At 51.6% G+C, this 24,726-nt stretch overlaps 1 protein-coding gene across 4 annotated transcripts in view; it reads right to left on the reverse strand.

Annotated features, from left to right (window-relative positions):
• The window catches only part of CACNA1A (calcium voltage-gated channel subunit alpha1 A), a 216,632-nt gene that overhangs the window by 6,316 nt on the left and 185,590 nt on the right, over positions 1-24,726 (reverse strand). For 2 of the 4 annotated variants that reach the window (XM_084251359.1, XM_084251356.1), the window contains 10 exons: positions 22,812-22,895; positions 15,248-15,364; positions 14,874-14,939; positions 14,591-14,706; positions 12,900-13,050; positions 10,330-10,457; positions 9,005-9,101; positions 5,570-5,675; positions 1,287-1,394; positions 1,032-1,132 (listed from right to left, as the gene is read on the reverse strand). In XM_084251359.1, coding sequence (XP_084107485.1) covers positions 1,032-1,132; positions 1,287-1,394; positions 5,570-5,675; positions 9,005-9,101; positions 10,330-10,457; positions 12,900-13,050; positions 14,591-14,706; positions 14,874-14,939; positions 15,248-15,364; positions 22,812-22,895 — 1,074 coding nt within the window. Of the gene's footprint in view, positions 1-1,031; positions 1,133-1,286; positions 1,395-5,569; positions 5,676-8,086; positions 8,184-9,004; positions 9,102-10,329; positions 10,458-12,899; positions 13,051-14,590; positions 14,707-14,873; positions 14,940-15,247; positions 15,365-22,811; positions 22,896-24,726 lie in introns of all 4 variants that reach the window. The other 2 variants (XM_084251358.1, XM_084251357.1) reach the window with 1 other exon arrangement.

Below are 24,726 nucleotides of genomic sequence, written 5' to 3' on the forward strand. Positions count from 1 at the left end.
CTAAATGGGAGAGTGGGAAGGCTGCGGAGGGGACCCTCAGTCCATTCCCAGGGCAAAGTCCCAGGAGTGCTCTTGGCATATTCCCCTCCCCCCGCAACATACACTCATTCTCAGATCTCATCTATCAGCCAGCTGACTATACTCTTCCTTCCAGTGCATGCAAAATGGGATCATTTCTGATCTCTCCACAGCCCCCACACCGTCCCATGCCCCCATCTCCCACCTGGACCCGTGTATTAGCCTCCTCCCAGGCCTCTGGCCTCCAGACTTTATGCCCACAGTCACTAGAAGGTGCGTGTGAAAGCTGGGCGAGGTCACGTCCTTCTCAACAGCGGCATTGCCAGGGCCCTTGCCTCACTCTCAATAAATGTCAGTCTTTTCCACCACCCCAAGGCCTTGAATAATCTGCTCCATCACCTACTCACCCCTGTCTCCTCCCACTGCCCCTCTTGCTCAGTCTTTTCCACCATAATGACCTCTTTGCTATTCCCCAAACTCAAACTCTCCCAGCCTCAGGGCCTCTGCACTGGCTGTTTGCTCTGCTGGGAATGCTCTTTCCCTAGGTACCTGCTCCTCTGGCTCCTCTCCTCAGCTTTCTTTGTTTACATGTCACCACAGGGAAGTCGCCTTTGACCACCCATTTCAAATTACATTCCTCCTGCCCTCCTCTCCTTCCACAGCACTGCACGTACTATTGTCTGCTACACTACACAATTTAGTCATTTGTCACTGTTGGCAATTTGCCAACTGGAATGTCCTTTCCTTGGGGGTTTTGGTCTGTTTTGCTGCACCCCCAGAACTGAGAACAGTGCCCCGCGCAAAGCAGGCACCCAGTATATGTTGGTAGAACAGGTAAATTAATCCATGCTATGTCTCCTTGACATGGATCTGCTTTCCAGTGATCTGTAGGGGCCTGGCCATAACACCTTCGCTCTAGCAGCTCTCCACAGTGACAAGGAGGCCACTGTCTCCTGGTCTGCCTGCAGTGCCAGGGGCTTAGGGGGGGAGGACTGTTAGGGCCCAGGTCGCACCTGCTCCTCACGCATGGCCTGCAGCTTCTTGGCTTTGCTCTGCCGGTAGTATTCCATGATCATCATGGCTGCATAGATCTTCCCCACTGTCAGGTCCGTGGCTGGGGGCACAGGGTAAGCTCAGCACAGGCAGGGGTCTCCGTCAGGCCCCAGACTGGGCCCCTATTTACACAAGTACTGTTCTATCCACACCCACCCTCCCCAGCCCTGTCCTTATGGGTCAGAGCCTGGGAAGAGGCCAGGCTCTGCTCTTACACTTGTGAGGAGTGACCAGCAGGTCCAATGTCTTCTGGGACAGGTTGGGCCAGATGGCCATCATCTCCTTACGCAGCTCGGCATCCATCTGCTGTTTGTCGGCACCTCCTGCAACAAGGGCACAGAGAGGCCTTGACTGCCTGCTGGGGCGTCAGCCTCAAAGCTGGCAGCTCCTGCTGACTCACTGCTCTGGAGTCCTGGGTCCCATAGGGTCTCCAGTTCCCTGTGTGTCTGGCCCAGAGAGGAATGGCTACTGGGCTCTGATTCTGGGCAGGACTAGGGCTCTGGAACAGCTGTGTGGGGGCACATTCTAGATTCTGAGCCAACTGTAAAGTTAGATGTTAGGCTACTGCTTCATGCCTCAGTTTCCCATCTGTGGAGGGGCATGACTGCAATAAATCTGCCTCACTCAAAGTAGTTAATGTATACATAGGCTTAGGACAGTGTCTGCCACTGGATTATTATAGCAATGAATGGGTTACAGGTAGTGTCTGGGTTGAGCCCCAGGATGTTGACACCCAGAGAAGTCTTGAGAGGAGTCTTCTCCCTCAACCAAGTCTCCCTCCATGAGTATGACCTTTAGTCACAGCTGATCCCTGGTCCCTGGTTACTCCAGCTATGGTGGTTATGAAGGCTCTTTGCAGTGATTCCTGGTCCCTTTGCTTAAAGAGGTGTGAGTGTGGCTCTTCCTGACCCCTGTGGTTGGCTGGGGCAATATGAGGAGTTTTTGCTAATGAGGTGTCAGTAGAGTGAGGTGTCACTTTGGGATCAGGGCATTTAGTACCCAATGTGGAACCAATCTGAGTTCTCTTTCCCTATCATGGTGGCTGGTGAAATTATGGACGGTGGTTGCTCACTCTGGCCTCGTCTCTCAGTGACTGATGAACAGAGCCCCTTGCCAAGCCAGGAAGGACACATATGGAAGCAGGAGGTGAACCTTTGTCAACTGGATACCTTGGGGATTTCTTACAGTAGCAGCGCTCACCTGTCCTAGCTGATATACCAGCCTTGTCTCCACTTTATTTCTTTTTCAGAGTCCTCAACCTCTGGGCTGTTCCAAATATTTTCTAGCAAGCATGGAAGGGACATGGATGACAGAGTGAGTGCAAGGGCGCTAAGGTCCCCTGATAGGTCACTTTTTTTTTTTTTTGAAGATTTATTTATTTGTACAAGCACTGGGTACAGTCAGAAGCGCGGGAGGGTGAAAGAAATCACCGAGCCAGAGCGGGGAGCAGAACAGGCAGAAGGACCCAAGTACACTGCTGAGGGGAGCAGCGGGCAGCAGGAGAGGTCTGTGAGCCATGTGGGACCCTCCTCCAGTGGCCGGGGAGCAGCCGGGGATCGAACTGGCACTGCAGAGTCTGCAGGCAGCTTTGCAACCCAGTGCTCAACCGCTGCACCACCAAGGAAGCCCTGATAGGTCACATATTACCCTGTAGTTGGATTGTGGGAATAGGTCCAGGAGTCTGTTCCCACATCCACTAGAGCCCAGGTATTGGTCTTATTGCACCTGCTCAGAGCCCTCAGTGGTCTGTCCTCATCTCCTCTGCTCTTCCTTTTGTTTACCCTGTTCAAGTTGCATGGGCCTCACTGTTCCTCAGTTATTCTAGGCATAGTCCTGCCTCAGGGCCTTTGCACTGGTTGTTTCTTCTGGCAGGATTCTTGTTTCTACAAATATCTACATAGTTCCCCTCCCTCATATTCTTCAGGTCCCTGCTGAACCCTTTATTAAAGAGGTCTTCTCGATGGCCCCTTTATCTAAAACAGTACCCCCAGTCCCAACACCTAGCCTTTCTCAGGCTTGGTTTCTCTTCTCTGTACTTATCACCTCCTGTTGTTCCCTCTCTCAACCACTAGAGGACAGCCTGGACTTTCTTTCACTGCTGGTGACCTCTGGGTCTAAGATTCCAGGGCCTGGTTGATAGCTAGGTCTGGACTCAGGTTGGAGGTCAAGACTATTGAGGGAAACCTTTACAGAGACTCCCCACACCCCTTTACATGGCCTCAAGACCGTCTACTCCAACCCAAAACAAGTTTTCTTTCTCATGGGAAGTAGCTGGAATGATTAGCTATCTTTGCCGTCTGCTGTGGCTAAGTGAAGATCTGGGTCTCTGTGGCTCCTTCTTAGAGGCACAAGAAGGGAAAGAAGGGAACTTGACACTTCCTATTAAAAGTCACTTTCTTCTTACAGCTGATGTGTCACCTGTAAACCCCAATGTGATTGCATTTGGAGATAGGGCCTTTAAGAGGTAATTCAAATTATGTAAGGTCATACAGTTGTTAGGACAAACTGAGGACAGAGGCCCCAGAAGAAACCAAACCTGTCTTGACCTTGTACTTCAGTCTCTAGAATTGTGAGAAAACCAACGTCTGGGTTGCTGGTCTGTGGTACTTTATTATGGCAGCTACAGCCAATACCTGCTCTTGGCATCTGAATGGGGTGGGAGTTGGGCAGGGTTTCTCGACCTTGGTCACCAACACCTGGGGTGGGACTGCTCTTAGTTATGGGTGTCCATGCACCACTGCATTGAGCAGGATCCCTGGCTTCCAACCCCCCTTCTCCCCAGTACTGACAACCCAAACTCTCGTGACATTGCCAAGTGTCCCCTGGGGGACAAATGACCCCAGTTGAGAATACCTCCTCAGACTCTTCCTCCTTCAATTCACTGGGAAGTTCAATTCATTCAAGTTCAGGGACTGCCGTTCACATTTAAAAATGGAAACTCCAGTGAGGATTTCAAGATAGCCATCCACTGGGGTCATGGGGTTTGCTCAAGGTTGAAACCCAGGTTTCTTCCTCTTCCAGGTATAGAATTATTAACACTGGAGCCCCCAGGAAAGATGGTTCCTCTGTGTATGGGCCATAGTCACCCATAAACCAGTTTGTCCCCCAAGGCATTTTAGCCTCTACATGCCAGATGCCACCAATACCAATCCCCTTCCAATTGTGACAACCCAGAATGTCTCCTGACATTGTCCAATGTCCCCTTAGGACAGAACTGCCCCTGGTTGATAATCTCTGACTTTGGGTTTAACCTCTGATGTGGACCCCCAACCTGCAACCCTGCTCTTTCACCTCTCACCTTTGAACACATACATATTCTTACTGAGCTTATTGTCTGTCGCCACGAGGGCCAGAGGTTGATGTTTTTCCCTGCCATGTCCCAAGAACCACAGATGGAGCCCAGGCACAGAATAGGTGCTTGATGAATGCTCTCATTCCATGAATTGCGGCCGTGACCAAAGTTTCAGGTTAATTACACCATCCCAGAGGTCAACCGCTTCGGCATAGGCAGGTCAAAGAATTTCAGTTGCCTGTGGCCCAGCCCAGAAGTTTCGAGGCCATTAGAGACACTACCTCAGACAGCTTGGTCTTTGGAGGTACTAAATGGCAGCCAATGCCCTTTGGCTGGTCAGCTCCACAGAGTCCTGGATAGGGCGAGCCTGGTTTTTTGACCCTTTCTAAGACAATGACAAAAGGCATTCCTGATTTAGAAAACAGTGACCCGCCAGGGTGAGGACCGCATGAGCATAGAGAATGCCCACACGAGTGGAGATGTCCGACTAGTTGGTTGTTTGTTTAGGCCTGTGTCATCACTGTCGTCACACCTGGAGACCTGGAGGAAACAGCCTAGTTCCCTTGGAGGGAGGCTTCAGGGGTCTAGGCACAATATCTAAACTAAAAAGAAACATGAAGAAGGGAGCTTTTCCCCAGACAAGAGACCCTACTGGGTGGAGAGAACAGAAGGGTGGGTAGGAGAGCGAGACAGGCAGACATAGGAGAGATGGATAGAGAGAGAAGGGAGATTGAGATCCCCCCAGGGCACTCTCCCCTCTGTGACCAGGAAGCCTGTTCAAATGTGTGATCACACCCCTCTCCTGCTCTGAGTGCCACGAGGCACCACTCTCACTCAGAGGGCTTGCTCCACACAGCCCCAGGGGGCCACCTAGCCTAGGACTTCTGCATTTGCTGAGAAGTATCTGAGGCACTTTCCCCCCGGAATTCACGTGGCTCATCACCTCACCCCTTTAGACCTTCCCAGGGAGGCCTCCAGTGCTGGAAGTGTAAAGGGGTGAGTTCCCTAAGCTTAGAGCCATGTCCAGGGCATGGGAAGAGTGTTCTAGATGTCTGCTGATGAGTGAATAGGTGAACGAGTGATGATCCAGATGGGCTGCAATTCCTTCTGTTTTAGGCTAGAAGGATCCCCAGCTGCCCTCTGCTCTCCCCTCCAAAGGCCCGGCTCCACCCTGTCCTACCTCTCTGTTCCCATCCCTGCCCTCACCCTTGGCGATCTTGATGTCCAGGGCAGTGCGGATCAGAGCCATGAGGGTGGAATTGAAGTGGACGGTGTTGTCATCGGCGACAGGCAGATCCATCCGCAAGAGCCTCTACAGAAAACCAGAGGCGACGACAATCACTCCCAGGCACTCCTCCTGGGTCCCCTGTGAGCCAGATCCACCCCACCCATGGAACCCCAGGAAGAACTCTGAAGGCAGTGGCTAAGATGCTCCCCATGTCACGTTATCCCTCCCAGTGCTCCATTTACTCATCCCCCTTAATGGACTGCAAGGGCAGGGTGGGGCTTCTCTTCTGCTTTGAGTCCCTGCTGTTTCCTCCAGCCTACTGGACCCTAGAGCTGGCATTTCCAGGGTTAGCCCAGATCCTCGCCTTGCCCCAGAGTTCTTCTGGATGGCTCCGTTCCATTCTGACCCCAAAGAAGAGTGCAGGCTGGATTGTAGCAGCGCATGCGGCAGCCAGGCAGAGGGATCCGCGGCCACAGTCACCTGGGAGCCACTGGCTCCTGACTCCCACCCCCAGCTTGGCCCCGACCAGACCAGATGGGCAAAGACCACATCATTCCTGAGAAGCGGCAGGCAGGCTGCCCCCTGCTGATGGGGGCAACCTCTTGCAACATGCAGCGAGGCCGTGACACACAGAACGGCAGACAGGGGCACATGCAGACGGAATCTCGAGACTCATTCATAGCTCCGTGGGAAGTGTATCTCAGGGGCATGTCCGGATCTTGGTTTTCTGTGCAATGGCAGGGGGAGGGGTGAGGAGGCGTTCCTGTGGCCCAGGGAAGAAAAAGACTCCCGTGTCCCAGGCAGGGGCTCTGTTACCCATGCTTGGTGGCATGGGAGAGGATACTGGGCTGGTGTGTACCACCCAGGCAGAGGTGGCACAGAGATGGGGGCTAAGGGTGGGTGTGGCTTTCACCAGACACAAAGTCAACAGGAAACAGGTTGGAGAAGGGGAGAGGGATGGAAAACTCAGAATAGAATACAAGGGAGGGGTTGGGGCAGGGTAGGGAGGGAGGAGGTAGAGAAATACACAGACTGGGCCACCATGCAGTTGTACAGGTTGTACACTGCACAAAGGACTATGTGTCTCAGGAATCATAGATTTGTGTATTTAAATGACAGTTTCCCAGCTGATAGTGGAAATATGTCTTATTCTCACCACATGGGTGGATTACAGCAGTTTTCCAACAAAGTTCTGTGGAAAGTGCACCCTTAAGGGTGGCTTATGGACCCATGGTGGCTCCTATGCAGACAAGAAAAGGATGGGTATTCCCACTTTCTCTTTTGCACGTGCACATGCGGGCACACACATGCACGCACGCACGCGTGCGCACACACACACACACGCTCAGTCAAACAGGTGAAGAGAAGGGACAAGAGAAGAGACAGGACCAGGAAGAGGATCTTTGAGATCCTGGTAGAGTCACCTCAACCAGGAAGGAGGGGTGCAGGGAGGGAGGAGGAGGAGTGAGGTTGGGAGGTTACACAAGGTGGGAAAGAATGGCATTGACACAAGGGAAGGGAGGACTCCTGCAGGCACAGGGCAGATCATGGTGGATGAAACGTTGGGACAATTTTTTTCTGGGGGGGGCAACTTTAAAGGTCATCCCTGAACTTCTCATGGATGAGAAGGAAGAAACAGAGCATCTATCCTTGGGTGCCAAGGGAGATTCCGGGACAGGGGTGTGGAGGGGTGGCTGGCCCAGCCGCTTGGCGGCGGGACCCTTGCTCTTTCAGCCAGCATGCACCCCCCACCCCCATCGGCCATGGTGCCTGCCCTCCCCAGGCCCCTGCCAAGGCAGCGTGCATGGCCTGCGTCAGGGTGCCGCGGTCCAGGGGTCCAGCTGCGGCCCGCCTGCCCACTCTGGAACAATGGAGAGGCATGTTGGGGTGTCTGGGAGGGATATGGGTGGCATAGGGATGGGACTGAGGTAGCAACTCCAGGGGTGGGGAGGAGAGGCTGTGGGTGCTCCTTGGGAGGTCTTGGGTCCCCCCAGGCCCTAGGTCAGAGATCAGCTTCAGGTGTGCATGGGTGGGGGGGCTGGAAGTGAGGGCTCAAGATTTAAAAGATGGGCCAGGACCTTGCCTCTCTCAGGGCCAAAGCTCCCCTGCCTGCAAGGGAACTGCCCTGGTCAGGGCGTGGGCTGATGGGAGGCACAGTGGCCACTCCCCCAACCCCAAAAGTGCATCCAATTTGGTTCCTGCAGGACCAGGTGCGGGGTTGGGGGGGGGCTCCCCTCCCCCTCCCCCCAGCGTGTCGGCCATAATGGAGTCTCAAAACACCAAGACACACTCATTAGAAGGACGGACACAGTGTGCTGCTTAGAGTCAAGGGATGGTCATGATCCAATTACTCGAGGAGGAAAGGAGGAAAAAAAAAAAGAGAAAAAGAGGGAAAAAAGAAGAGCAATGTTGGAAAAAGACTCGGCTGGTTGTTCCGGGTCAGCACTGAAAAATGCCCAGTGCCTGGAGGTCGGTGGTCAGCAAGGGTAGACTACCTTGTAAGCCACTCTGGCCGGACACTTCTTCCCCAGACCCAGGGGAGGGGACATGTGTCTCAGCATCTGATACATGTCCGGGTAAGGCATGCGGCCCCTGGCAGCACCGAAAACAAAAACGGAGGTGGGGTGGGAACAAATAACCAAAGGAGGAGGGGTGGACGGAGGGGGAGAAACGGAAGGAAAAAAACACAAAAAAAAAAAACCAAAAAAAAAAAATTAATAACCACACGAGCCGAAAAAATAGAGAGAGAAAGATGCAGAGAACAATAAAATAGGTGTTTCAAATAAATGGAAAAGAGGAGGAAAAAAATGGAAGAAAAGGTAATAAAAAAGATTATTTCACTGCTTACGAGCAGGGAGAGAAAGAGAAAAGAGAAAAGTCAGATTCAACTTTGAGTTATGGTTCTTGTGGGATGTAGAGGAAGGGAGTTCTCACTTTAGAGGGCCTGGAGTAATGCTTTTGTTCAGAGGTATTTTAAAATTTGGGTCAAGTTCCCTGGTTTGGCTGAGGCTGGTCTCTGAGGGGGTCCAGATGGGGAGGAGGGCGGGCCAGTGGGAGGAGGGCTGGGGACTTCAGAAGGAGAAGGGCAGAGAGAGAGAGTGGAAGTGATGAGGGGGCAAAGCAAAGTTTCAACCCCCTCCGGATGTGTCTGATTTGGGGTGCCGTTGAGACCCCAGGATGGGCAGCTTCAGCTAAGAGCAAGCAGGAATGGCTGAAGGGAACGGAGAGATATGTTCCATGCGTCATTGAGTCTACTTGACCGCATTCTGTTGGCTAAAATTTTTCTAGATTAATGCAATAGAGAGAGATGGCTCTGTTTTTAAGATATATATATATATATGAAATATATATATTGAAGAACCCCAAGCCACACTCATTCCATGGATGCTAGCAGGTTTTAGTGGAAATCAAACCTTGCAAGCAACCCTATGAGGACATTTCTTGCCTAAGCCGAGAGGGGGAGATATTACTCGCAATAAACTGTACATATCCTTATAATGAATCCGACCGCTGAAAGGAGAAGAGAGGGGGTTAGTGGAGGCGAGGGGTCGAGTTGCATTCACATTGGTCTCGCCACGCACATAGTGAGGACATGATGCCAGAAATTCCTGGCTTGAAGGAGCTGGAGAGACCTGGGTTGAGTGAAGGTGCCTCAGTTATTCCCAGACCCCAGGGAGTAGAGGGTTTTGGCTGGGGTGGACTGGAAGCTCTAGGTTGTGGGGATACCTCCCCCAGGGATCTGTGCATTTCCCTCCTTCACAATCTATATGGGCTACACTCAGGGATTGTGGAATAGAGGACGGGGGACAGCATCCAACTGCTGTGACCTAAAATCAAAAGAGGAAGAGTTAGGAATGAGCTGAAAGTGAAGCCCCAGACCCACGGCTCACCCTGGCCTCTCGGTCTCATGGAGCTCTTCTCTTGGACTTGTCTGCAGGAGTGCCAAGGGTCCACTCCTCCCAGCCTTCCTCACGAGGCCTATCCCCCAGAACTCGGGCTGCTGAGGGTCCTCATTAATGGCCCCAACCCAGTCTGAGCTAGAATCTTTAGTTCATGGGTGGTGGGCTTTGAGAGTCAGGATGGCACCTCTGAGCATGTTACAAGGGCTTGGGGCTGAGTGGATGCTCAATACGCATGCACAGAATGAAGATGCCTCTCTTACACCACCATCCATCACCCAGGAAGGGACACTTGTACCCAGGGAGGTGGGAGCCCTCACAACCTCTGTGACCATGAAGATGAAAGGGCCTCTGAGGCTGTGTCTTCCTGGTTGTGGCCTGCTCCAAGGTCCTGGGATCCTAGTGGGGTGCTAGATTTTGCCACTAAGATCTTGAGCCAATTCCATCTGCCAAGGGAGTTAGACCAGTCCTCTCCTCATGCTCCCAGGAGAATTGGGGTCGAGAGGCCTTTGACTTCTTCCCTGGTGTCCGGCTAACTTGCCTTCACCATGCTGTGGCCTCACAGTGAGGGGTAGGAGAGATTCACAGGAAGTGAATCTTAACTTCCTCCCTCAACTCCCCAAAAACCTGGGGCTCAGGCAGGGGAGGTACCCAAAGCACCTAATGTGGGGCATGCAAAGGGGCTGATTCCCATTTCCTTCCTTTAGATTAACCCCTTCTGTCCCCAGATCCCCTCTAGCTCAACAGGGACACAATACCCCAGGGGCTTGAACTAGCCTGTGCTCCAGTGTCAGGGAAAGGTGGGTAATGTAGCTGGAGGATTTAGGGAGACTCCTTACCACGCTGCAGGGTCGTACTCAGCCCAGACACGCACATACTCATCCAGGTGGTGGGGACCCAGGATGGAGGAATCGCGGGTGAGGTACTCAAAGTTGTCCATGATGACAGCAACAAAGAGGTTCAGCATCTGTGGAGCCCCAGTGGCCAAAAGGTTGTGGAGGAGAGCAAGACACACCCGATCCTCCCCCCAACCCTGCCCATGCACACAGGCCTAAAGGGGGTAGAGAGAAGATGAGATAAGAGAGAGATAGAAAGGGAGAGAGAGAGGGAGAGGGACAAAAAGAGAGAGAATGGCAGGGCAGGGAAAACAGATACGTGCTCACACAAGGAGGCCCACAGACAGGAATGGAGGGAGAGAGAGGCAGAGACACAGAAACAGACACAGCGTGAAGGAGATACAGGCATAACGAGGCAGAGACAGAGAGCGATGGAAAGAGAGCTGGAAAGAGAGGAGAGGCTATGTGAGATGGGGAGCACCACCATGGGATGACCACGATTCCAAATCCTCCCACACTTGCCCCCAACAAGTCAAAGTGATCTCTCCATGTAAGTAAGACCTTTGCTGTGTTCCTAGGCCCAACACAAAGTAAGCACTCAGCAAATATTTCTCGGATGAAATGAATGAATTTTCCTGTTCTGCATATTGTAGCATCTTTTCATGAGGTCTCCTAGACCTTAGCACATGGAAAGAATGCATTGATCTTGCCTCCGAGACTTTGCAAATTTGCTCCCTTCAAGGACTTCATGATACTTTTTCCTTTGGGTAACAGTGCCCCCTCATTTATACTTAGTTGTAGCTGGTATGGCTGACCCCCACCTCATGGCTCCAGACATGGTGGTCATAAAATCTAGGTTTGTGATTGGTTAGGGAAGGGCACATGACCCAAGGTAGCTAATGAGGCTTTCCCCACATTATTGTTGGCACTCTGGTGGCCATCTTGCCTCTAGAAGAAGAAAGTCTGAGAATGAAATCAGAGTGGAGGAAAACAGTAAAGATGAGGAAGTCTACTTGCCTGGATCCAGCCTCACCTGGATTTTTTCAGTCACACAAGCTGCATGTTTTGTTTAAGTCAGTTAACAAGCTACATGTTTTGTTTAAGTCAGTTTTGGTTGCGTTTCTGTCAGCTGCAACCAGTTTGATTCATACATGGTCTAATTCCTGCTCACCATTCTTGGGGGCTGCTCTGAAATCTTCCTTTCTTCAGTCTGAGCCTTCCCCATTAGAGCACATCTCATATTGTATTGCTGTGCTAACTTGTCTGCTTATCACCTCTGCAAACTGAGAGAAACATGTTCTTTCCTTATACCCCCAGGGCCTTGCATAAGGATTGACCCACAATAGGAGTTAAACAAATGTTTATATATAAACAAAGATGGTGCTTAATGGATGACTGGTAATTCTGGGTGTTCTTAATGCTAGTGGCACTATTTTTAATTCATCATCTTATGATATTGACTGAGAAGTGAATAAAGCAGAAATCCTTGCTCTGGGGGAACTAATAGTCAAGTCTTGCAGATGTCTTCCAGGGTGCTACCCTTCCCATACGGGCTGTATTGTAAAGTCTTGCTTCCACAGTTGCTTGGTCAATGGTGGTCATTTGACCAGGGCTGGTCCATTCAGATTCCCTCTTCTGAGAATTTGAAACTAAGCAATGGACTCTGGGCCAATGGCTGTTGTTGCTGGATTGGGGGTGGTATACATCTGAAAAGGGTGAGTATGTAGGCTTTTGCTGACAGATGCTGTTACCTGGATCACATCTCCCACCCTCTCTTGTCAACTGGCTTCTTACATCCTGCCAGAGGGAACCATGGTCAGGAGGCTGGATTGGGAAGGACAGGAGAAGGGACTCATCTGTGTTGTAGGTTGAATTGTATCTCTCCAAAGGGCATATTCAAATCCTAAACCCTAGTACCTGTGAATGTGACCTTACTTGGAAAAAGGGTCTTTGTGTATATTGTCAAGTTCAGATCAGGTCATATTAGATTAGGGTAAGTGCTATGTCTAACATGATTGTTATGCTCATAAGAGGGAAATTTGGACACATATACACATGTGAAGATAGAAGCAGAGAGTAGAGTGATGTGGTCACAAGCCAAGGGATGTCTGAGGCTACCAGAAGTTGGAAGAGGCAGGATCCTTTTTTCAGTTTTTGGAGTGCATATGGCCTGCTGATACCTTGATATTCGACTAGCTCTGCTAGTCTTGTTTTCAGAACAAACCAGTGGGTCTCAATGGGGGGGGGTGTTTCTATTCCTTCTTTCCACCCCAGAGGACATTTGATGATATCTGGAGGCATTTTTGGTTGTCACAGCTAGGAAGCTGAGGGGCATGTGCTACTGACATCTAGTGGGTGGAGGTCAGGGTGCTACTAAACACCCTACAATGCACGGGATGGACCTACCACAGTGCTGCGGTTGAGGGAGCCTGGTTAATCTAATCCCCAGGGGGCTCAGAGAGGCCTGGGATAGGCAGAAACAACACTGTTACATTCTAGAGGAACCCACACCCCAGAGAGCTAGGGAGAGTGTGAGAGCTAGGGATCCCTTCCCCACATGTTCACAGACTCACCAGAAATGAACAGAGGAAGATGAAGGAAACGAAGTAAAAATAAGCAAATTCATTGCCACACTCTGGAGTCAGGATGCCAGAGTTCTTGTCACACGGTTTCCCACTGAGGCAGGAGAGCATGATGTTGTGCCAGGCCTCCCCAGTGGCACTCCTGAAGGCAAAAAGGGGGCATCAGGGACCTGAGTACCCAGCTTGGGATGACAATGCTCCTCAGGGAGATGGAGCACATGGATTTTGGAGCTGAGCTGGCATGGGTCCCAGGTAAGCCATCTCTTTTCTCCGAGAGCTTAGAGAGGGCATTTTCATCTTTGGCTGTGCACTAAAGTCAGAGGGGAACTTTAAAAAAAAAAAATGCTGATTCCAGTGCTCCACTTTTACTGACTTGGATTCAGTTGATCTGGCAACATAAGTGAATTTTTTTTAAAGATTTATTATTTATGCATACAAGAACTGGGTATAGGCTAGAGGTGTGGGGGGTGAGTATTCACCACAGACAGAGTGGGGAACAGAACAGGCACACTGACTGAAATACACTGCTGAGGGGAGCAGCGGGCTAGTCAGGAGAGATCTGCTGCGCCATGTGGGTAGCTCCCTGGCTGGGCATCGAACTCTTGCTGCAGTGGCTGCGGATAGCTTCATAGGTTGCCTCTCAACCCCTTGCACCACTAGGGAGGCCCAACATAAGTGAATTTTAAAAGTTGTCCTTCCTCCAGGTGATGGTCATCTCTTACTACTTTCTCCTTACCTCACTCAGTCTGGGCACATGGGGTTCCTAGTTCCTCGAATGCCAGCAATGCTGCTGCTTTAAAGGCTTTGCACTTGCTGTTCCCTCTGCCTGCACTGTTCTTTCCCAGATAATTCACTTGGCTCCCTCCTAGTTCTATCAAAAGTCATCCCTTTTCAGGGATGCATGACCTACCAGCCCTTTGTTCCTTGAATTGTTGCTAAATTAAAAATATTTTTTTTCTTGTGCCAAATTATGTGTCTATGGATTGCACAAGTACATTTTCAAAGCTGTGCACCCACTACCACTACCTCAGAACCTTTTTATCACTCCAAACTGAAAAGTTGTATCCATTAAAGAATAATCCCTGTTGCTCACTCCCTCAACTTCTGCAAACCTTTCCCCTCTTTTTTTCTCTATACATTTTCCCATTCTAGGTACTTCATGTAAGTGGAATCAGACATATGAACCATACATTCCCCTCTTTGAGTTTTATCTCCCTCTACTATCCTCTATGATTAGTTCACTGATCACCTGTCTCCCCCACGGAAATATAAACTCTCAGGGAGCTAATGTTGTCTTCTTCCCTCTCTTCCTGAATGAATTACCAATAAATAAATGAACTCTAAAGTAAAACTCCAAGGTGGGAATCATACCTGGAGTCTATACACCTCAATTTCCTCATCTATCAGATGGGGTAGCCAAAAATCCCCACTTCACAGGGCAGTCAAGAGAAATCGGGGCAGTAATGCCTGGAAATGCTCGCCACAGTTATGTCTGAAGGCTTCAATTCCTGCCCTGGCCACAGCCTCTAGGCACATCATGCTCACCCAAACCACGCTGGAACGAAAGGAACAGGACACTTCTCCACTGGGAGAGAAATGTGAGGGTATTTGACCCTCCCCCGCAACAGAAAAGAGAGCACTGGTACGCTGGAAGAAGAGGATGAAAGCACATCCCTTCTCACCGGAAGAGCAGCATGAGGGCCTGGAAGAAGGTCCGGAAGTTGTTGTGCTCAGTGATTTGGAACTCATCCTCATCACTGTCCTCGTCTTCCATGTCGATGCCAATGTTGCCAAACACCTGGGAAATTGGAGGATGATGACCAGGAGCAGCTGTGTCAATCAGTGGATCCATGGAAGCCCAGCTTAACCCCCATGGCGACCTCTCTGAATTGGTGTCCCCTGCCCACCCCTACCTCAGGGCCTTCCTTGGGAGGCCCCGGGAATGCTAGGGCTGCTATCACTCACCTGCATTCCAATGATGGCATAGATGAAGAAAAGCATGGCGATCAGCAAACAGACATACGGCAGTGCCTGGTGGGAGGGAAGGCAATGAAGGGTGCTGGGGGCCCCTGACACTGTTTCCCTTCCTTATCCCAGGGCTCTGCCCCATTGAGTTGGGTAGCACATGCTGTGCCAAGGTGGTGCTAGGGCTGGTGGGCATCTTTGATGGCTCTGGGAGGAGAACTGTAGCACAAGGCACCAAGAGGATTCCCCCTGGAGCTTCAAAAGGCCTGTACATAAGTTTCTCCCTGAAGCATTTTTAGCCTGATTTCTAGATTCAGTCACAGCAAGGGGGGTCTTCTGCTAGCCTAGATCTGGCAGCAGGGGCGCAAGCTCACCTTGAAAGACTGCACAAATGTCCAGAGAAGAATGCGGATGGTGTAACCCTGACGGAGGAGTTTGATGAGCCGGGCAGCTCGGAAGAGGCGGAGGAAGCTCAAGTTGATGAAGTTATTCTGGGGAGATGGAGAAAGAGGGGTAACTATCCACCCACCCCCAGGGGCTCTGAGCCATCACCACTCACAGAGGCCCCTACATGAAGCCAACCAACAGGAAAAAGCAAGCCAGACCCCAAATAAGGAGGGAGAGGAGAGAAAGCACTATTAATGCAATGATGCAGAGGAAAAAACTCGAAAAGGAACAAGTTGGGATGGGTGGGGAAAAGGGAGGGAGGGAGGAAAAGGCATCAACTCAAATGCATAAGCCCTCCCTGCCAGCCCCACCCAAAATGGGGAAGAGGAAAGAAAAAGAAAGAGAAAGGAAGGGTAGGGAAGAAATAACAAAAGAACAAGGAAAAGAAAATATATCCGAATCATCCAATCAGGAAAAAAATCGAGATGGTTTTTGTTTCTCCCAACAACCAAATGCACTGAGACGATAGGACACAAGCAGGTCAAGTTGCCGAATTCATCACACGTGTACGATGCACAAACACCAGAGTGGGGTGGGATAGCCAGCACGCTCACGCCTGTGGACATGTGCGGGCTCCAAGGGCATGTTACGTTCTGGGCCAGAAATGCATCTATCATGGGACTCACCGGGCACCCTGCCCTGCCCTGCTGAGGTGCCCACCCACTCCTGCCCGCCCTGACCTCACCCCACAGCCAAGAGGAGCAGCGGCTTGAGCCAACCGGAGAAGCAGAAGAGCATCTTTTCTTACCCCCTTGGCGAGCGGGCATGGGGAGGACGGGAGGGAGCTGGGGCTGTTCGGCTGTAGGGCGAGTCCTCGCTGCCCGCTGAGTCGGAGAAGATGCATTTGGGGCCCATTCCCCCCTCTCAGGGATGGCTTCTCAGCTTCTGGGGCTGGGTGGAGTAGCACGGGACCAGGTCTGCGGGAAGCAGGAAGTACGCAGTGCCCATGGGTGGGTGAGCTTGGATTCAGCCCAGGCCCACCAGGGGGCTGGTGCTGGGGGCGGGGCGAAAGGGCTGTCCCTGCCCCCAGGACCTCCCTAGGTGGCCCCTGTCTCTGCTTGAAGACCCCCCTGTCTAGTCTCTGCCTCTGTCTCCTCCCACCTGAACCAGAAGAATGCAGGGGGTGGGGGGCACCAGAGTACTGGGGTGGGGGTAAGGGGGTAGCCAGCTGGAGATGGTGGGTCTCATATGACTGTCCCAGGGCTTGCCTGCTGGGGCCTCAGGGTGTGCTGGTAGGGGACAAGAGGCTAGAAGTCACATGTGGACTGGCCGTGAAACTGTTTTGTTGGTCTTGAGCAGTATTCAAATTTTTGATTTTGCTTTTCTGACCTAAAAGTAATTGCAATTGTTTGAAAATCAGGTTTTGCCTACAGATCTGGCTTTCTGGAAACCCTGGGCTTGTTTCTAGTTTGACATGGGCACATATCCTCCAGTTTACCAAGATGCCCATGTTCTAGAAGTGACACTTACTTTCCTGGCTTATGCAACAGCTTGGCCCCCAGAAGCATTTCAGTCTGAGACCCCAGCCTTGGGCAAATGTGGAAATCTCTGCTGACCAGTCACCCAGCTTGTGCTAGACAGAGAGGCTTTAGCCAGACTCCGCTTTCTGTGATTTGGGGGAGCTCTAGACACAAGGCATGGAAAGGGATTTAAACCTTCCTAGTCCTCAACCCCCAAATGGCACAGGGAGACCACATGGGTCACCCTAATAATCACAGCACCCCTTCTGGTCTTGAAAGTTTGGATGATGAATATGTGCGCATCAGACTTGGTGGTTTCTGTGAGCCTACAGAATAGACACAGTTCCTGGGTCTATATCTTGTGCTAGTGCCTGCCTGGGACCTCAGAGGAAGGGATGGGGGTTTCAGGAATATCTGGGACTGGTAAGAGGCTTTTGAGTTGATGAAAAAGTCTAGGACACTCTCTGGGACATCAATCAGTGGGCCCTTAGGACTGCAGGATGGGGGAGGGTGTGGGAGCCTACCCTGACCATTTTGGGCCCAAAGCTGTGAGAATACTCCAAATGCCTCAAACAAGCTCCCAAATCCAGCTTGGCTAAGGGGGTGTCCCCCTGACCCTCCCGGCCCTAAGCCCCACTGACCTGACTCTCAGCTCTGCCTGGCTACCCAGCTCCACTTAGGGACAGGGCTGATGGCCCAGGTGTCCCCAGCTTCCTCCCGCCATCCACCCCAGAGTTTAAGCCATCCCTTCAAGGGCAGTCATAACATGTGGACTTGGCCCGGCATGCAGAGGCAGGCAGGCCCTGGAAGCAGCCTTAGGGACTTGGGAGCAAAGCCGGAGTGCCTGCAACCATGTGGGAGAAGCAAGGGGGTCTCACAGGGAGACACGTGCAGAGAGCATGCTGATCTTCTTGGAGCCAAGGGAGGGAGGAAGGACACACACAGGGGAGGTAAGGGGTAGAGGTGAGAGGGGTTCAGGTGGTGGGAAAAGAGAAGGTCTGCCCTTATCCATCCCTCCACCTCCTAGTCAGCATCTAGTGTTCACAGAACTTCCGGTTTCCATCTTCCTTCTTCCTAGTTTCCATCTTTTTGTCCACAGCCTGGAAGAAGCAATTGTCCTCTCCTCCTGCACCCTGTGCTCCCCATTCTACGGTGGTGAAGGCAGACTCGGGCTCAGGGAGCCCGGTGCTGCTCAGGGCCATGAGAGTTCAGAGGCACAGGGGAACCACCTACCTGAGAGCCTGAGAACTCCAGAGAGAGCCTACTACTTGCAGAGCCCAGACCTGGCCTCTAGACGCCATAGCCACCAGCTTACCTGACTTCTTTGGGGTGTTCTTAAAGCTACCTCAAAATCTCTGAGCCCACGCTCACACTCTTTCCTCAACCTGACCTTCTTCCACATTCCCTAACCTCCAGCTCCCTGTCCCTTTAGGCATCACCCTCTCTGCCCAGCTCAGACCCCATGCAGCCCCAGGCCTTTGAGGATCCTGCTCAGATGGCCAGTCCTGCCAGCCTGCCAGCCTCCTCTGCTGTCACCTCTCTTTGGGTTCCTGGTGCTCACCTCTAGCCCAATCCCCTGCCAAGTTACTTTGTGTCCTCTAGCTGTGGATTAAATAGTGCCTAAGTACACTTGTGGTCACACCTCCCTTGCTCCAAACCCTCCCAGGCTTCCACAACAAGGCCCCTTTCTTTCGCTCTCTGCTCTAGTCACAGCTCCTCACTTGCAGACCCCCTGTGCACTCCATATGCTGTTCAGGGCCTGGAATTTCTGTCTTCTCTGCTTTCAAGAGTTTTGAAGGGTGATTTGACCAAAGTCTGTTTGCCCCTCCTGACTGTAGGTGGAGGAGGGCGGTGATGGTATCTGCTTCTGGCCACCTCTCCATCTGTGACACCAAACTGGGGCCCACTAAACATTTGGTGTATGAATGCTAGCAGGAGAGGGGTCCTGGTGCAAAGATGTCAGTGCGGGTTCTTCAGAAGGGTTCAGGGATGGGTAGGGAAGGGGGAGAGGCAGCTGGGAGTTGACAGAGTGAGGGGTGTGGAGGGAGTCATATAAGTGAATAGGGAGATGCAGACAGTGTGTTCTGGGGTTGGGGTATGGCCTGCAGGGTGAATGGATGCAAGAGGGGAGGAAGAGTGTGCGTGCATGTGTGTGCACACAAGCATATGTGTGCACGTGTGCATATGTGTGTACACGTGCACTCATGTTTATGTATGTGCTGGTGTGGTAGAGCATGCATAAGGGGACAGGAGAGGGAATGTGTGTATGTGGGAGACAGAGGGAGGGAGAGGGAATGAGAGTCAGACTGAACAAGAAATAGGGCGTGATTGTGTGGAGCCCGTGTGTGCACAGGTCTCCGCTCAGGAGTGAGCCTCGCCTGGCTGACCTGCCAGGAAGCAGCAGGACCCACATGCCAGCTGTCCAAGTCCTCTCACCTGAGAGTTTGCTGAGCAGAGACGGCGGCAGTGAGCACCATGTCTGCCTCAAAAGACTCTGAGCCTAGCGATATGTGTAAGTCACGGGGAGGGACACCAAACCAGATGTCTTCCCCTATCAGAGGCGCAGCGTGGGGTAAACCCATCCCTCACTCTGCAAAAGGTGCAAACCAAGCCCAACAGAAAACCTCAATTCAGAACGAGAGAGAGAGAGAGAGAGAGAGAGAGAGAGAGAGACAGACAGACAGACAGACAGACAGACAGACACAAGGGAAGGACTATGGGGCAGGAATGGGAGAGAGGGACGGACAAAGTAGGGAGGGTGGGGGTGCATCAGGCAATCCAAGTTAGAAAGCCCAGGGCATGACGTGCAATGCTGATGCGAAAGATGCGTTCACAGTTAATGTAAGGCATTTAGACTTCAGAAAGAAGTAAGACCAACCGGATTCTAGATGCAGATGTTGAAGATGGAGGGGGAGCGGGCGGGCGGGGGCAGTTGGGGAGGCGTGTTCAGCGTTTTTTAGGTTGATTTGTAACCAGTGCCAAAAAACCAATGGGTTTCGGTTCCCGGGCGGGGAGTGGGGGTGGTGGTGGTGGGTTGGGAGATAGTCATTGGTGTATGAACACACAGACCATGTCATGGATGAACAAATGAATTTCATAGTGCATTTTGATTGGATGAGTTTTTCAGACGGCGTTGTGCCAATATACAGTTTAAAGAGCAGGCATGAAAAGAGACAAGACAAGAAACACAGTCATTATCCATTGCACGAAGGGCAAACCCACGTCACCCCGGCCACTTGGGGGTGGCAGCTGAGGCCCAGTGGGCCTCACGCTCTCTCCCCCCAAACCTTAGGGACTTGCCCTCCTGAGGATCTGGCTCCCCCTGCCTCAGTCTGGCTGAGATCTGGCCTCAGACCCGTGGGCTTACCTGAGAGGCAGAAAGGGGTGGCTGTGAACTGCTTGCCTGGCAGGGGCTGGGAGCAAATCACACTGGAAGGGCCCACACACCCATCCTCTCTTTCCCTCAAAATGATTTTAATTCAGGGCCAGGGATCCATCTATTTGCAAACCCAAGTACATTTGCAGCAATAATAACAATAGCAATAATAATAACCACCATTTGTGAAGTATGTATAGTCATGTGTCACTGAACGGAGGAGGATACATTCTGAGAAATGTATCCTTTGGGTGATTTCTTCACCGTGCAAACATTATAGAGTGTAATTATATAAACCTATATAGGACAGACTGTCACACACTCAGGCTGGATGGTATAGCTTATTGGGACCACTGTCATATGTGCCGGTCCTTTATTGACTGAAAGGTCAGTGAGTGACGCAAGACTGTTCCTGACAGATTCTGTGCCAAGCACTTCAGGTTGATTGCTCTGACTTGTTGAAAGTGTCATTCTCTCTCCCTAGAACATCAGGCAAGCTTGTCTGTTTTGCTTCATTCATTGCTCTGTCTCTAGCACCTATAATAAACAATGCTCTGCATACAGCAGGAGCTCAATGCATGCCTGTTGAATGAACGAATGAACGTGAGGACTATAAGGACCCAAATGAGGTTAATTACATCAGTTACATTCTGTACATGATGAGAAGAGGTAATGCAAGTTTCCCAAGGTCAAACAGCTCATAGAGATGGTGACTGACTACTGCAAAAGTCCTGGTAATCTTGAATCGGACCCTTTGCCACATCCTCCCTCCCCTGTCCTGCCAATCAGGAGAACAGACCATTGAGATCCAGCCCTACAGGATCTCTTACTGGCTCCTGGAGATTTCAACTAATTTTCTCCATTTTTTTCACTGGGGTGCTGGGCCACCCCTTTTAAACTCTTAGCCCAGAGGGACATTGCTTCAAAGCTATCTTATGCTTAGCTGGATGGTAAGCAATTTTAGCTGTCAGTTGGGAGGTACAGACCTCATAGAAACAGAATTAAGATGAGGCCCAATCCTGGTTCTCTGTAAGAAGACAGGGCCCAATTGGGAGCAACCCAACAGGAAAGAGGGTAACACTTTAAAGGAAGGTGTCAAGAGTGGGATGGGCATAAAGGAGAATGTCCAGCTCACTGGAACTGAAGGCAAAGGGTGTGGTCTGAACACCACTTGGGTGGGGTGTTGGGCGACACAACAGGGAATGGCCCCTTTTCTGTGTGGCTTCCCATCCCCAGTAGCCTTCTGGGTGGAAGCAGTGGGCCGATTGTTTCCCTTCTTCAGCTGCGGCAGCCCAGGGGTCACCAATGAGCTCGCAGGCTTGCCTGTGTGATCTTCGGTAGGTTCCTCAGCTCCCAAAGCATTGAATATGTTTCCTCATTTGTGAAATGGGGCAGCACCCTCTCCCTTGGGCTCTGCCCACCCATATCTATTCTTGATTCTTCTCTGCTTATTCTGAACATCACCAGGAAACCCCAACTCTCTTCTGATTGGACTTGGCCAGTGCTTGGGGCTGGCAGAAGAGAGTGGCAGGCGGAGAAAAAGGTGGGGACTTCACTCCTTCCCTGTTTTGGCCCTTGCTTCTGGCAGGGGTTCTCACCCTTCATGTCCAGTTTCTGCCTGGCCCATCCCCACTCTGACTCAGGTTGCCACTCTGTTTCAACACCCGGGCAAGGAACAGCTAGCTCCCTACAGCGAAGGCTGCTGTCTGCTCTGTCTTCCTGACAGTGCTGAGGGCACCACGACACCTCAGATGCTTTATGGATGTGGCCATCCTTGTCGGCCCCTCCTCTCCTCTCCATGAGCAGTCTCTGCTTTCAGATCCCCTCCATTAACCCCCCCTGAAAGGAATTCATTTATATGCTGAGCCCTTGACCTACACCATGAGCTCATCCACATAAAATACTTGGCACAGGGTACTGCATGTAGCAAGTGCAACATCCTTGCCAGTCATTATTATTATTTTTATTGTTATTATGAAGAGACCAATACCACCCCACCCCCTTGGGCTCCATACTCTTTGTCCTTTTGCTTCCTCTTTGAGTATCTCTTACCCGCTCCCCAGTCTATGAAGGGCCCCCAAGCCTGAGCTCTCTGGCAAATGCTCAAGGAGAGGGTGTGGGGTAGCCGCTCTGGGGCTCTGAGTCTTCAGGTAAACAGGAGGGACCATGTAGCCCAAAGGTCACTTCAGAGAGGTCCAGAGACCCTCACAGCAGGACCTCCTGGTCCTGGGGATGCTGTCCCAGGAGCACTGCTCCCTCCTGTGTGTAAGCCAGTGGACAGTCAGTTCAAACAGCATGAACTCGAAGCTGCCTCTCTCTGGGTACCCCAGCGCTGTGCGGTGTTTGTGGGTGGAGTTCAGCTTTGGGACCCTTTAAGTGTCTCAGTTCTCTCAAGGCACTGATCCATGTTTTTATTCACAAGTCAGTATCAAGATGCAGAGAAGTTCACAGCTGTGGCCTTGGGCATCTCTGTCTCTTCACATTGCCTTCCTGAGGGGCCACCCCTGACCCTGGGAGCCCCAGCTCTCCCTCTTTGGTCACAGTCAAGTGCTGGCCCGAGCCAGCTATGGCGGTCGGGACCTGCAGCTTCTGGGTGACCTCCCAGACCCCAGCCCAACCAGGAGATGCCCAGAGAGAAGTCAGCTGGAAACTTACCCCAAATTCTGTCACAAGGATGTCGGTGATGCTGCCCAGAACAGTCACAAAGTCGAAGATGTTCCAGGCATCACGGAAATAATTCTAGAATGGGGATCCATAAGACAGAGATTCCAATAGAGGGCTTCACGCTTGGCCCCCACGGCCGGCTCGGGGACTTTAGGGATACAGCTGCAACCAGTCTGAGTGCCCCAGGGAGTTGCAATCATTTCAGTAGCAAAATACTGCCGTGCAGGCTGCTCAGGGTCATCTATTCTAGGTTCCCCTCCCCAGGACTCCTGGGCCTTGCTGGGCCCACAAGGGGGCCTCAAGGTTCTGTTTTAGCTCTGCTGGGGAGAGAAGGCTGTTGTCTGGACTGTGCTCTGTCTTTCTGATACCATGGGCACCATGATACTTCAGATGCTTTATGGGTGACATTACTGGGATTCTCACCAGGACTCACAGAGGCAAGGATTATCGCCCTCTCAAAGAGGTGACTGAAACTCAGAGAGCAGAGTCACTCACCTGTCTGATGTTAGCAGCATGAACATGAAGAGTTTGAATCGGAACCCAGGCCTGGGTGAGTCCACAGGCTGAGTCCAGGACCCCACTACTCAGGACTGTGTTCATAGCACACTTGCTAAGAGCGTGGGTTCACATCCCAGCTCTGCTACCATCTGGGTGTGTGACTGTGGGCCAGTGACTTAACCTCTCTGTGTTTTCATCCCGTAGTATGGACAAGGGGGACAGTAATGGGGTGCAGAGGCCTTACGGCACACACCAGGCTTCACAGCCTGGCTCCCTCATGGATAGATGGGGCTGCGTGTCTAGTCATAGTGAAGGGTTGTGAGAGGCAGCGTGTGAATCACCTTCTGGCCAGCAGCCAGTGAGTGCCTTTCAGCTCTGGGCCTGCTGACCATTCCAGATGGCAGCTGCTCCATAAGCCTGGGCCTCTGAGTGGAGACCATGCAGAGTCCCCCGTTGAGTGTCAACAGAATTTTTGCTGACTGAAGTGACTGTGATATAGGGGTTGTTCGTTACTGAGCTTAACTTGATCTATCCTGGGCCGGTTGCTGGCTCAACTGGTACGCACAGGTACAGCTGTGTTGTTAAAATACTCTGCCCTGAGTGAGGCTTGGAACAGTGTGTGCTCAATAGGTGCATGCTGTTGTTTTATAACTGTCTGAAAGTAATTCTGGCTCCACTGCCTATTTTGGTATTAGCAGGTGCTGCTGAGGCCCTGCCCACATCTCGTCATGTTTATACCGCACATTTTGTTCTGCCCAGGGACTTTCTCTTGACTATGGCTGAGGGGCACTGAGAAATGTGTGCTCTCTGCTGCCTCCCAGAGGACCCCAGTGGAAATGGGTCCCAGTGGCCCACAGTGGGAAGTGACTTCCTAACACACCTTTTACTGATTGCCTTCTGACCCTGCCTCATCCTTCTCTCCCCTATCATGCTTTCTGAGGTCACCTCTCAGATACATTCTTTGTGCTCAATTCTTGTCTCAGACTCTGCTTCTGGGGGAACACAAGCAACAACAAATTTCTAGGTGTCTGGCCACAGGACCCTGGACCCCGGACGAGAAGATTCCCCTCTGTTGCCAAAATTCCACATGGGAAACTTGGGGTTTCATCTAAAACTAAAGGGGAAGGTTCGGCACATGCTCACGAGGGATGATTAATAGAAGAATCATTAGAAAATCACTGGGAGTGAAAGACTGCCCAATACCACTGCAATGGGCAGGGCCCATGCCAGGCTGACACTCATGCTCCCCTCCGTGTTGACAGGTCCTGTGCACAGTACGCCCATTTTGTAGATATGGACACCGGTGCAGAGACCAACTTCTTTTCTTGAGGTTACACAGTTAAGGGGCCGAGGCAGATATCCAGGTGTGGATATCTGAGGTCCAAGTCCTTCACCATATACATTCTGT

This window comes from Talpa europaea (genome assembly GCF_964194135.1).
Source record: "Talpa europaea genome assembly, chromosome: 12".
Classification (NCBI taxonomy): Eukaryota; Metazoa; Chordata; class Mammalia; order Eulipotyphla; family Talpidae; genus Talpa; species Talpa europaea.